Below are 12,955 nucleotides of genomic sequence, written 5' to 3'. Positions count from 1 at the left end.
GGTCTTTCTTTTTGAAGGTAAAAATACCAGATAGAACTAGGATCTTCAGGAAGGTAAGGAAAATATCAATGGTAAATATTTGAGTAAACAAAGATTTCTACTTTAAAACTACATTCTTTGTGGGATTTACAATGCATGTAGACACAATATGTGTGTCAACCATAGTTTAAAAATGGGAAGGGCGCCCTAACCGGTTTGGCTCAGTGGATAGAGTGTCGGTCTGCGGACTCAAGGGTCCCAGGTTTGATTCCGGTCAAGGGCATGTACCTTGGTTGTGGGCACATCCACAGTGGGGGGTGTGCAGGAGGCAGCTGATCAATGTTTCTCTCTCATCGATGTTTCTAACTCTCTATCCCTTTCCCTTCCTCTCTGTAAAAAAATCAATAAAATGTATTAAAAAAAATGGGAAGAGCTTAGAAATTTCATATGAAGTAATATAATATTAACTCTAAGTAGACTGTGAAAAATAAGGATGCATATTGTAATGCCTATGGCCATGGTCGGCAAACTGCGGCTCGCGAGCCACATGCGGCTCTTTGGCCCCTTGAGTGTGGCTCTGCAACACAAAATACCACATGAGGGCGCGCACATACAGTGCGATTGAAACTTCGTGGCCCATGCGCAGAAGTCGGTTTTTGGCCTGGGCGAGTCTATTTTGAAGACGTAGTCTGCAAACTGCGGCTCATGAGCCAAATGCGGCTCTTTGGCCCGTTGAGTGTGGCTCTTCCTAAGCCTTAGGAGTACCCTAATTAAGTTAATAGCAATGTACCTACCTATACAGTTTAAGTTTTAAAAATTTGCCTCTCAAAAGAAATTTCAATTGTTGTACTGTTGTTATTTGGCTCTGTTGAGTAATGAGTTTGCCGACCACTGGCCTAGGGCAACAACTTAAAAAAGAACAGCAAAGGAGGTATAATTTAAAAGCCAATAGATAAATTAAAATGGAATTGTAAAATACTCAACCCCAAAGAATGCAGAAAAGAAGAATAACGGGGAAAAAAACACCAAAAACAGTGAAATGTCTATGTGCTTAAATCCATCCATATCAATAATTATCTATATGATATGTATAAAAGGCTGTCTGTCCGTCTGACTGGTAGCTATGATACGCACTGACCACCAGGGGGCAGATGCTCAACGCAGGAGCTGCCATGACGCGAATTGGCCATTTAAAAATAAACGGCACCATGGACCTGGCACCGACAAACGAACACTCGGCTTCCCCCATGCGGGACACAGGCCCTGCCACCACCTGGGAGTGATACCCCACCAACTGCAGCCAAGGCTGCCGAGACCCCATGGTGCAAAATGCGGCCCACAGCCCAGCCCAGCCTGAAAATGGTGGCTGTGGGAGCCGGGTAATGATGTCACGTAGCAACGCCTGGCTTCCTCTCCCTAGCAACTAGCCTCCTTGCAGTTTCTTCAGCCCAGGAACCTGACTTGCTTTATAGCCAGCTGCAAACATTTCACACTGCAACCACATGTTTGTGAAGCGTTTTTACATGCCTCATCTCATTTGGTCCTCACAGAAGTCCTGGAGTAGGTAGATAGGAGACTCGGTAGAATCCTATTTTTCTTTTCATTAGCAAGACGCAAATAGCAATATTAAAATATTTCTTCTAATTCATTTCCTTTCAATGTGCACAAATCCATGCACCAGGACACTAGTATTCACTATAAATGGAGTAACTACTCCAGTTAAAAGGCAAAGACTATCAGAATGAATAAAAATGCAAAACCCGCCAAAACCGGTTTGGCTCAGTGGATAGAGTGTCGGCCTGCGGACTGAAAGGTCCCAGGTTCGATTCCGGTCAAGGGCATGTACCTGGGTTGCGGGCACATCCCCGGTGGGAGATGTGCAGGAGGCAGCTGATGGATGTTTCTCTCTCATCGATGTTTCTAACTCTCTCTCTCTCTCCCTTCCTCTCTGTAAAAAAATCAATAAAATATATTTAAAAAAAAAAAAAAGCCAGATCCAAGAATAGCCAATTGTGCCACCCCGTCAAAATGCCTGATGTGTGTACAACACAATGAGAAGAAACAAGGGACTTCATAGTAAATTCTCAAGAGGCAATGAGACTTGCCACATTTCCTACTTACCTTTCTGTGCTTTACCAGTAAAGCTCCATCAGGCCCAAACACGGCACAGGTGTTATATAATTTCCCAGAATCCTCTTCAGGAATGGAACCTTTTGTTGAGAGGAGAAAGACGCAGGCACAGAAAACATTCTGAATAAAGCATTCTTTTGGAACAGGACAGAGGCTTAATAAACTGTCAGTTAGGTCTAACAATACAGTTTACTATCTTCTAAGGGTCATTTAATCAGTTGTTTTCCTTCTAGAATACAATCTTTCAGAGATAAATTCCAGAGTGTAGATAACTAGTGTAGAAAATCATCATTACCAGTTTGGTGTGTGTCCTTCTACAACTAGGTCAGATGCTAAAGACAAGTTTCAAAAATATCCAAACTGTTTCTGAATTCAGCTTTGATCTTGAGCAAAATTTAATCTGAAACACTGAAGCAACATGGGGGATTCACTGTTGCTCAACTTAAGTTCACCAGGCCCTCCTGCAGTATAGCTGCATCCCAAAGGCCTCAAGATGGGAATGTAGCCACATGTCTGTCCATCACTCACTTAGTTCCCAGTCCTGCCTCCTCTTGCTTTGCCTTCTTTCTCCACCTCTTACTCATTTCTAATTCTTAATATAGCATAAATACAGAAATAATTTTGTTTGCTGTACTTATTAAACAGTTTTGCTGTACTGATTTTTTTAAGCAAACAGGACATTTTATAACTTATTTTACAACCACATAAAGCTACCCTGATGTATGTAGCCTCTTTAAGAAAAACAATCTTCTTAACCCTGTATTAGTAAAATGAAAGACACTCAGGTATGGTTTTTCTTTCCATATTCCCACCTGCGCCTTCACTCCTACTCCTTCTCCAGGGAAAATCACACTACCAGTTCGGTGTGTGTCCTTCTATAACACTATGTCTTACATGCAAAACTACATATAAAAATCAATAACCTTTTGTGTGAGGGATTAATATGAATGGGAGTACCTGTTCATATCTTATGGAACCTGCTCTTTTCCCACTGAACAGTGTGTCTGGATGAGCTCTCCCCTTTACTACATATAGACCTACCTCATTCTTTTCAATGGCTAATTCGTATTCCATGGTTTAAGTGCAACAACAAAAATTACCCATATGCTTTTAATGTTCAGCCATTATACCTTGAGGGTAGAAAGTTACCTCCAATGAGATATATGCTGCACTCCTTTGCTACTTCTGAGAGCTTCTGTGTGGATTCACCGGGAATTTTCTCTGCATATTCAGGAAAATAGTTCGTGCCATATGGAGAATTAAAGCATTCCTAGAATAATGTTAGCAGAGAAAAAGAGAGAGAAAAAACATCAGAACACCCAACCCATTTTAAAGTTCTGCTGTAAGACACAGCTGCTGCTTCTAGCTCTGCTCTGAAAGGGATAAAACACAGCTGATTAAACACACACACACACACACACACACACAAAACAAAACAAAAAAAAACAGTGAGGTCCCAGGGTTGCAGAGCCTGTAGCCACAGGCAGGTCTCAGCAGCTGGGTCAGGTGGGGCTTAGAAGAGACAAGGCACCTGTGCTCAGCCAGACCCTGCTCATCTTGGCAAAAGTGGGAACGGCCTCTCCCTCGAGTCTACAGGAGAGCTGCACATTTCCAGGGCACCTAGGCCCACTGCAACAGGCTTACTCTCAGGACTTTGTTAAGATGAATCCATAGGCTCAAAATTATATTAACTATGTAAAGCAATAAAGCCTGGGATTGGAAAAATACAGAAGCTTTGAAAGCCACAGACGTTAAGACATTTCCTCATCGGTAAAATGAACTGTTTCTAAGCTCCCTTCCAGCTCTATCATCCTGATCCTGAGGAATCTCATTCCCCAGGACACATCTGTCTGCCACAGCTGTGATAAAAGAAAAGCACAAACTACTAGACTTTGAATCTAATTCATTCGCCTTGCATTTATTGAGATTGCCTGTGCACCACACACTGTGCTAAGGAACTCAAGCTTACCAGCTTGTACAAGACGTATGTCAGACAGAGAAGCAGAGCTGAATTCAAGTGCTTCACTCCTGGTCTTTAACTCTAATGCCCGGGCAACACAAACCAACAAGAGGCCATGATTAGGGTACAAGTACAGGTGAGTCCAGGACTGGAGTGGTAAGGAAGACGGGATTAACATTAAGATCTCAAGCTCCCCTGTTAAAGATTCCTTCTCACTGGCCATATCTGTGATGGCCTGGAGCCCAATATACAAGGCAGCCCTGAAAATTCTCCAGTCAATCTAAGCAGGGTTTTCAAAGGGCTGCCTCTTCCCCAAGGAGGGAGAGAGTGGGGGAGGGGCTGTCTGGAATTAGTGCCACCACTGGCCCCGCAGGACCCTTCTCTGGAGCTAACCCCTACTTGATGACAAGCAAATGAGGTGCAACCTTCAGCTGGTTGTTTTAAAAGAAATCACCTAGAAAAGAGATGCAGAATCCTACATTTAGAAAGACACCACAGGCTTCCTAAACGTCTCGGAATAGTTTCAGTTTTTAAAAATTTGTTTTAAATGTGGGAGGTTTAGCTCTAAAATCAATACGTCCTGGTCCTATAAAGAATTATACAAGGTGAGGAACCAAGATGGCGGCATAGGTAAACAACGGAAATTGCTGCCTCACACAACCACTTCAAAAATACAACTAAAAGACAAAATGGACATCAACCAGAACCACAGAAAGGCGGCTGAGTGGAAATTCTACAACTAGAAGGAAAGAGAAAAGCACACTGAGACTCAGAGGAGGTTCGGAAGTAAAGTGCAGAGGTACGGAGGCGCACGCAGAAAGGGCTGGCAACTGAGGACGAGGTTGTCTTTTTCAATCGGGAGGGAGACACAAGCTCCCGACTGCTCTGGACTCCAGTTCTGGGCGAGTCTGTGGGGAGATGCAGGGAGAAACTGGACTGTCTGGCACCAGGTGGAACTCGAGGGTGGCTTTCTCTCAGAGGTGTTTGCAGCGATTACTGGGACACTGAGACCCAGGGCCTCTTAGGGCTGGGCTGAGGATCAGCCATAGCTGTTTGCCCTGCCCTGTTGATTCCCTGAGACCCGCACCTCCAAGCTGTGTGCAGAGGCTTTTGCATATGAATGGCCTGGCCCTTTGCAATCTAAAATTACCTAACAAACTGCAGCTGGGTCAGAGAGATCCAGAACTTCCAAAAGAAGGCCCAAGGCCCCACAGGAGCTTGCATTGCTTCACAGCTGGGCCTCATCTGGGCACCTCCAAACCCCAAACAAAGAAGAGGAATCTGCAGATCTTTTCATAGCTCCTGCTGGGTAGCCTCAGGCAGAGGCTAGATTAGCACCTCCTTAGAGATCCAGTGTACCCAGTGGTCAGAGTGGGACCATCCAGATTGCAGCTCCTCAGATCCTTAAGGGACACACTCAGGGCGCAGACTCAGTGAGCACCAAAGCCCCACTGAAGCAAGTCTCGCCCTTAAGAGTGTCTCCAGCACAGAAGTTCTCCCACTGAAGACACAGCTGATTCTCACAGCCATTGGCCTGGAGGTCAATTCCTCCCAGTGATACCTATAATAATCAAGGCTTAACTACAACAAGACTGTGCACAAAGCCCACAAGGGGGTGTACCAAGAGTGTCCACCTCAGGTAATTGGGGAGGCTGAGCCACTGGGCCCTATAGGACACCTAGCACAGAAAGCCATTCTATCAACACAGGGAAGCATAAAAATGTGGAGACAAAGAAACAGGACACAAATGACAGAAATGGAGGAAGGCAAACTACTGGATATAGAGTTCAAAACCACACTTTTAAGGTTTTTCAACAATTTTCTAGAAACCACCGATAAATTTAGTGAGGCCCTCAAGAAATCTAGTGAGACCCTCGAGGTTATGAAAAAGGACCAACTAGAAATTAAGCATACACTGACTGAAATAAAGAATATTATACAGACTCCCAACAGCAGACTAGAGGATAGCAAGAATCAAGTCAAAGATTTGAAATATGAAGAAGCAAAAAACACCCAACTGGAAAAGCAAAATAAAAAAAGAATCCAAAAATACAAAGATAGTGTAAGGAGCCTCTGGGACAGCTTCAAGCATACCAACATCCAAATTATAGGGGTGCCAGAAGAAAAGAGAGAGCAAGATATTGAAAATCTATTTGATGAAATAATGACAGAAAACTTCCCCAACCTGGTGAAAGAAATAGACTTACAAGTCCAAGAAGCACAGAGAACCCCAAAGAAAAGGAATCCAAAGAGGACCACACCAAGACACATCATAATTAAAATGCCAAGAGCAAAAGACAAAGAGAGAATCTTAAAAGCAGCAAGAGAAAGTAACTCAGTTACCTACAAGGGAATACCCATACGACTGTCAGCTGATTTCTCAACAGAAACTATGCAGGCCAGAAGGGAGTGGCAAGAAATAATCAAAGTGATGAATATCAAGAACCTACAACTAAGATTACTTTATCCAGCAAAGCTATCATTCAGAATTGAAGGTCAGATAAAGAGCTTCAGCCCTAGCCGGTTTGGCTCACGGGATAGAGCGTCGGCCTGGGGACTGAAGGGTCCCGGGTTCAATTCTGGTCAAGGGAATGTACCTTGGTTGCAGGCACATCCCCAGTGGGGGGTGTGCAGGAGGCAGCTGGTCAATGCTTCTCTCTCATTGATGTTTTTAGCTCTCTATCCCTCTCCCTTCCTCTCTGTAAAAAAAAATCAATAATAATAATAATAAAAACTCCAGATAAAGAGCTTCACAGATAAGGAAAAGCTAAAGGAGTTCATCACCACTAAACCAGTATTATATGAAATGCTGAAAGGTATCTTTTAAGAAGAGGAAGAAGAAGAAAAAGGTAAAGATACAAATTATGAACAACAAATACACATCCATCAACAAGTGAATCTAAAAATCAAGTAAATAAATAATCTGATGATCAGAATAAACTGGTGATAATAACAGAATTAGGGGCATAGAAAGGGAGCGGACTGACTATTCTTGGGGGGAAAAGGGGTGTGGGGGATGCTGGAAGAGACTGGACAAAAATCATGCACCTATGAATGAGGACAGTGGTCGGGGGTGAGGGCGGAGGGTGGGAGGGGAACCGGGTGGAGGGGACCTATGGGGGGAAAAAAGAGGAACTGTAATAATCTGAACAATAAAGATTTAATTAAAAAAAAGAAAAATATTATACAGAGTTCCAATAGCAGACTAGAGGATCACAAGAATCAAGTCAAAGATATGAAATACAAAGAAGCAAATAACACCCAACCAGAAAAACAAAAAGAAAAAAGAATCCATAAATATGAATTTAGCATAAGGAGCCTCTGGGACAACTTCAAGCGTACCAAATCCGAATTATAGGGGTGCCAGAAGAAGAGAGAGAGCAAGATATTGAAAACCTATTTGAAGAAATAATGACAGAAAACTTCCCCTACATGGTGAAAGAAATAGACTTACAAGTCCAGGAAGCACAGAGAACCCCAAACAAAAAGAATCCAAAGAAGACCACATCAAGACACATCATAATTAAAATGCCAAGAGCAAAAGATAAAGAGAGAATCTTAAAAACAGCAAGAGAAAGTAACTCAGTTACCTACAAGGGAGTACCCATACGACTGTCAGCTGATTTCTCAACAGAAACTTTGCAGGCCAGAAGGGAGTGGCAAGAAATATTCAAAGTGATGAATAGCAAGAGCCTACAACCAAGATTACTTTACCCAGCAAAGCTATCATTCAGAATTGAAGGTCAGATAAAGAACTCCACAGATAAGGAAAAGCTAAAGGAGTTCATCACCACCAAACCAGTATTATATGAAACGCTGAAAGGTATCCTTTAAGAAGAGGAAGAAGAAGAAAAAGGTAAAGATACAAATTATGAACAACAAACACACATCTATCACCAAGTGAATCTAAAAATCAAGTGAATAAATAATCTAATGAACAGAATAAACTGGTGAATATTGTTATGCCCAGATTTCAGGATCCCCAAGAAACCACACCAAGGAGCCAGCCGTGTCTGATGCAAAAGCATAAGAGTCTTTATTCAAGCCTGGGCTTGGACCCCCTACCCTTCTTACTGACGCAGCAGCAAGTGGCAGAGAGAGAGCTAGCCCTGTGGGAAGAGGGGTTTTATAGGGGCTTGGAGTAAGGGGAGGATAAAGGACTGTGGGCTCTGCCGATAGGCCAGGTGCAAGACGGTGTCTTGTTACACAGGATGTGGTCATATCTATGGCGCGCACTTCCCTTGATTGTCATTGGTTAGTTTAAAGAAGTCCTGGGTGTGGCTAGCAGAGGCTTGGACTTCCGGGAAGAAGCCTTGCCGAGCACATGGCTGCCCAAAAATGGAGGATCCAGGGTAAGACGGAGGGCGTAGCCCTTACCGTGGGGCAAGATGGAGGGCGTAGTCCTCGCCCTTTCAAATATAATAGAATCAGGGGCATAGAAATGGAGTGGACTGACTATTCTCAGGGGGGAAAGGGGTGTTGGGGTGCGGGAAGAGACTGGACAAAAATCGTACACCTATGGATGAGGACAGTGGGGTGTGCAGGGGGTAAGGGCAAAGGATGGGGTGTGAACCGAGCGGAGGGAAGCTATGGGGGGGAAAAAGAGGAACAACTGTAATAATCTGAACAATAAAGATTTAAAAAAAAAAAAAAAAGAATTATACAAGGAGCCCTGGCTGGGTGGCTCAGTTGGTTGGAGCATCATCCAATACACCAAAAGGTTGCAAGTTCATTCCCAATCAGGGTGCGTATGGGAGGCAACCAGTCAATGTTTCTCACCTTCCCCCCGCCCCCCTCTAAATATCAAGAGAAAACATACCCTGGGGAGAGGATTTTAAAAAAAAGATCAACCAAAGGACTTGTATGCATGCATATAAGCCTAACTAATGAACACAGACAACAGGGGGGTAAGGGCATGAGTTGGGGGGGTCAGGGGGGTTATAGTGGGATAAGGACACATATGTAACACCTTAATCAATAAAGAAATTTTTAAAAAAAGAAGAATTATATAAGGAAAGAAGGGAAATATCCGAGGTGGAGTGTTTCAGCTTTAGGTAAGTCCTTCAGCCCACTAGGGTTCTGAGCAGAGTAGGTGATCCTCATGTTAAAGACCTATAACCATATGGGCACATCCAGTCACAGAGGCCCTGTGAGGGTCACCTTTCAGACAAACATGACACAATCCTGGCCCCCAAAGGGCCTTGCTGGACGCTGGACACAAGAGGAAAACCAGAGCTAGCAGATACTATACTGTGGGGCCCACAGTCCCCAGAAAGGGGTGGCTCCTCCATACTTACTGGCAGGGAAACAATTTTTGCTCCTTGTGCAGCTGCCTTCCGGACAAGGCCACAAGCTCGAGTGAGATTATCCGATTTGATGGAAGAAACTTGAAGTTGGATGAGGGCCAAGCGGAAAGCTGAAGAAGAAGAGAAAACAAGTGTCAGAAGATCTGACTGCTGAATCAGAACACAGTTCTCACCTGAGGACAACTCCACCTCCCAGGACATCTGGCAGTGTCTGGAGACGGTCTGGATTGTCACACTGGTGGGGTGCTACTGGTATCTACTGGTAACAGGAAGAGGTCAGAAATGCTGCTAAACCTGCCATAATGTATAGAGAAATCCCTCACAACAAATTATCCAGTCCAAAATTTCAATAATGGTGGTGGTAAGAAACCTTGGTAGAGCAACTGCCATGGGCAGAGCCCCATGCCAAGCACAAGAACCTGAAGTGAAGTAGGCAGGGCCAGATGTTTACTTACAAATGAGAACAGGGCTTGAAGGAAGACAACTAGGTTTGAATACCAACTATTCCTTACTATTTGATCTTGGGCTTTGGCCTACCCTTATCAGGGTAACTGAGGACATTCCAGTACAGAAGGTGAAATCACACTGGGAATGGAGCAGTGGGTCCATGGGAAGGGGAGACACCTGGGGACTCAATGCCTAGGTGGCAGCTGGTGGGCTGCAGATGTGCCCAATCACAGGGCAGGGTTCCTGCATACCTGTGAGGGTCTGTACTCACTCCATGAATATCCCTGTGCCCAAGGGACCGCAACATTAAGTAGCAAATAAAAAACACCACGAGATGTTGAGACACTTCAGAAGGAAAAGCTGACAGCACTTTTTCCTGCGATCTTAACAAGGCTCCACACCTCTACTGGGGACTGGACCCCACAAATTATGTGGCCAGCCCTGCCAACAGATCTGTGGTCAGCCTTAGGGCAAGGAGGTCTGGCTCATTCCCTCCGTGAGGTGGTAGCTACACCCTACATTTGCTTTCCTATATTCTTTAGAGTTCTCTTTCAGCTCTTATAGTAAGCAACTTTTACTGGTTAATAATTCTTTATAGAAAACTGTCCCTGTTCAAGTGACTGGTGTGGTTTCTGTGTCCTATGTGGACCCTGACTGATACACAGTTTTTGCTCATGGTCTGAGGTGAGGCTGCTAGTTCAGGAATTAGCAGTAATGCCCTGCCCTAGCTTCCCTGCCCGCCCCTGCTCTACGGTGTGAAAACCCCACCACGAGAGAGCGCTCACTCTGGGTGTCTCCTGAACCTGTGCAAATGTCCTCAGAAGAGGCAGGGCTGACAGACCTGGCCTTTGATGAAGGCCTGTCTGGCTCAGGGTTAACCCTGAAAGGAAAATGCAGACATCGAATTCCTTGGCTTATAAAGTGAGAAGAGCTAAATTTAACCCTGAATGCAGCTTGTTAAACAGTTTCAGAATCTGGATGAAAACAAAGGAAAGTAAAATAGGGAACAAAAGCTGGGATTACTTCGGGACAAGCAAATATGTTGAGAACATTACCAGAACATCACACAACCCACTACAGGTCTCCACTGTACCTCAGAAGCTGGGCTTGTCTCTGCTTCAGAGGAGGACTGGGGGATGGGGGTGGGGGCAGGGGTGAAATCCACACAGCTATTATTGGCTTCCCTCTCCACCATCCCACTCAGAGAGGCAGCTCCTGAATCAGGCTTGGGATTGCCTGCATTCTGCAAATCGCCCATCCACAGAGGGGACTGCAGCAGGGCAATTCACCATTGACTGGGGAGTACTAGTTACCTCAGCTGTAAAATACAAATACAATGATTTTGTAGGTCCCTGGCTGCCCTAACAGTCATCGTAGTCTAACAACGAAGGACTTAACCAGGAAAAAAATAAACATAAGTGCAAATGCCAACATGGGAACATAAAACACTTTGTAAATAAGGAAACAAGACGCTTGCAGAGGGAAAAGTTGCAGTCAGTGAACAGTGGCAGAGTAACAATCCAAGCCCAAACCTGGAACAGTAAAGCAAGATGGGCACCTTGTTTGTTTATTTTTTGGGGGGGAGGGGGGGGGGGTTGTCATATGATTTGAAAAAACTCCAGGAAGTCAGACAGCCACCACTAAGAAGCACAGCTCTCAAGTCCATCAGCTGTCATGCCCGCCTCTGCAACGATGCAGTCACATCCAGAGGGAGGTGTGTGACAGGGCTCCCATATGACGATCCCGAACAATCGTTCAGCCACCAACTTGCACTCCAGGTTGAAATAAAAAACGAAGAGCACTTCCACACCTTATCGTCTCACGGGAGCCTCACAAGACTCCCACGTAGGGGCACGTGTGTCCATTTTACAGGTCATGGAACTGAGGTCCAGAGAGATTAGATGACTCGTTGACAGGGGAAGCTACTGACTGAGCCACGACTGTAAGACTCCAGGTCTCCAGGCTGAGTCCAGAGCACCGCACTGCCCCGGGTCAAGAAATCTGGCACAGGCCTGGGGGCAAACTCAACCCCGGGTCCGACCCGGCATGGGGCTGTGGAACTAACATGCAATACCCAACCTCTAAGCTCAATGTCCAGGTGCAGAAACTACTTGCCCAATTGTTGGCTCAGGAGTGGGGGGCGGGTGCAACGTGGAGCACATGATCCAGTCCTATCTCAAGCCCAAATCCAAGAAAACAGGTGCTCCAGTTTCACGTGACCGGGCTCAAAACTCAAGTTCAAAAGTCAGTCTCAGGTAAAGAGGGTGAGAGCAATCCGCTTGTGGTCCGGCCCCTGCTGCAAAGCCTGAGTCTCCAGGAATTCCAAGGGCAGAGGCTCACACTGGAGCTGTCAGTCACCACAACTACCGAGGGCGTCGCTGGAAAGGTGGTCTCGGAAGGGGCGGGACCTGCGTGTTACCGGAGCGCCCGCGGCTCTGGGACCCACCTCCAGGCACTGCCTCGCGGGACGCGGGAGAAGCCCGTGGGGAGCAGGCGCGGGCCCACCCCGCCCGCGCCCCTAGAAGCCGGGACCCCGGGAGTGCGCCGGCCCGCGCTCCGCCGCCCCGTCCCGCCCCGCCCCGCCCCCGGATCAGGGAAGCCCCCGCCGGCGCCGCACCCGTAGCCGCGCTACTTACTGGCCATGGCTCTCCCGGGAAACACCATGCGCGACGCAGTGGAGCTGAAGTCTCGGGACAGACCCAAGCAGTGCCGTGAGGGGCGGGGGCAAAGCCGCACCGGAAGGGGCGGGACTAGCGGCCGAGGCCCCGCCCCGGGCCCGCCCACTGCACTGGGCGGGGCGTCTTCTGTGCTCCTGCAACTCCAGTGCACTGCTCCCTGTGTGCGCCAGCGGACCAACCAGACGCGGCTGGTTACGACACAGTCCGGAAAAAGCAATGCCCCGAGCGGCGAAGGGACAAAGCCAGGGAGGCGTCTGGTGAATGTTTAACAACCTGCCTCTCCGACTCTCAGCGAAAGGACGGAATCTGTTGCTGTTTGGATTAGCTCTGTGTGCTGATTGCCTGGGGCTGTTTGAATGAGTAGCTGTAACTGGGGAACTGTCCAGGTTCAGGGAGGCACTCAGGCGGGAAAGGGACCTACCTGCTAAGGCTGTTACCTAATGAGGGAGGGAAAG

The 12,955-nt window shown here is 46.4% G+C and overlaps 1 protein-coding gene across 2 annotated transcripts in view; it reads right to left on the bottom strand.

The window, feature by feature from the left end:
• Positions 1-12,596, bottom strand: part of NIT2 (nitrilase family member 2) — a 30,746-nt gene extending 18,150 nt beyond the window's left edge. For both annotated transcript variants that reach the window (XR_009451873.1, XM_059687972.1), the window contains exons 1-4: positions 12,459-12,596; positions 9,367-9,485; positions 3,259-3,379; positions 2,101-2,189 (exon numbers count right to left, since the gene is read on the bottom strand). Coding sequence is in view for 1 of the 2 variants with exons in the window: in XM_059687972.1 (XP_059543955.1) it covers positions 2,101-2,189; positions 3,259-3,379; positions 9,367-9,485; positions 12,459-12,486 (357 nt within the window). In the remaining variant the exon portion in view is untranslated. The remainder of the gene's footprint in view (positions 1-2,100; positions 2,190-3,258; positions 3,380-9,366; positions 9,486-12,458) is intronic.
• Between the last annotated feature and the right edge of the window lie 359 nt (positions 12,597-12,955).

Source organism: Myotis daubentonii, chromosome 3 (genome assembly GCF_963259705.1).
Source record: "Myotis daubentonii chromosome 3, mMyoDau2.1, whole genome shotgun sequence".
NCBI classification, from domain to species: Eukaryota; Metazoa; Chordata; class Mammalia; order Chiroptera; family Vespertilionidae; genus Myotis; species Myotis daubentonii.
This window is presented reverse-complemented; position numbering and strand designations above follow the sequence as displayed.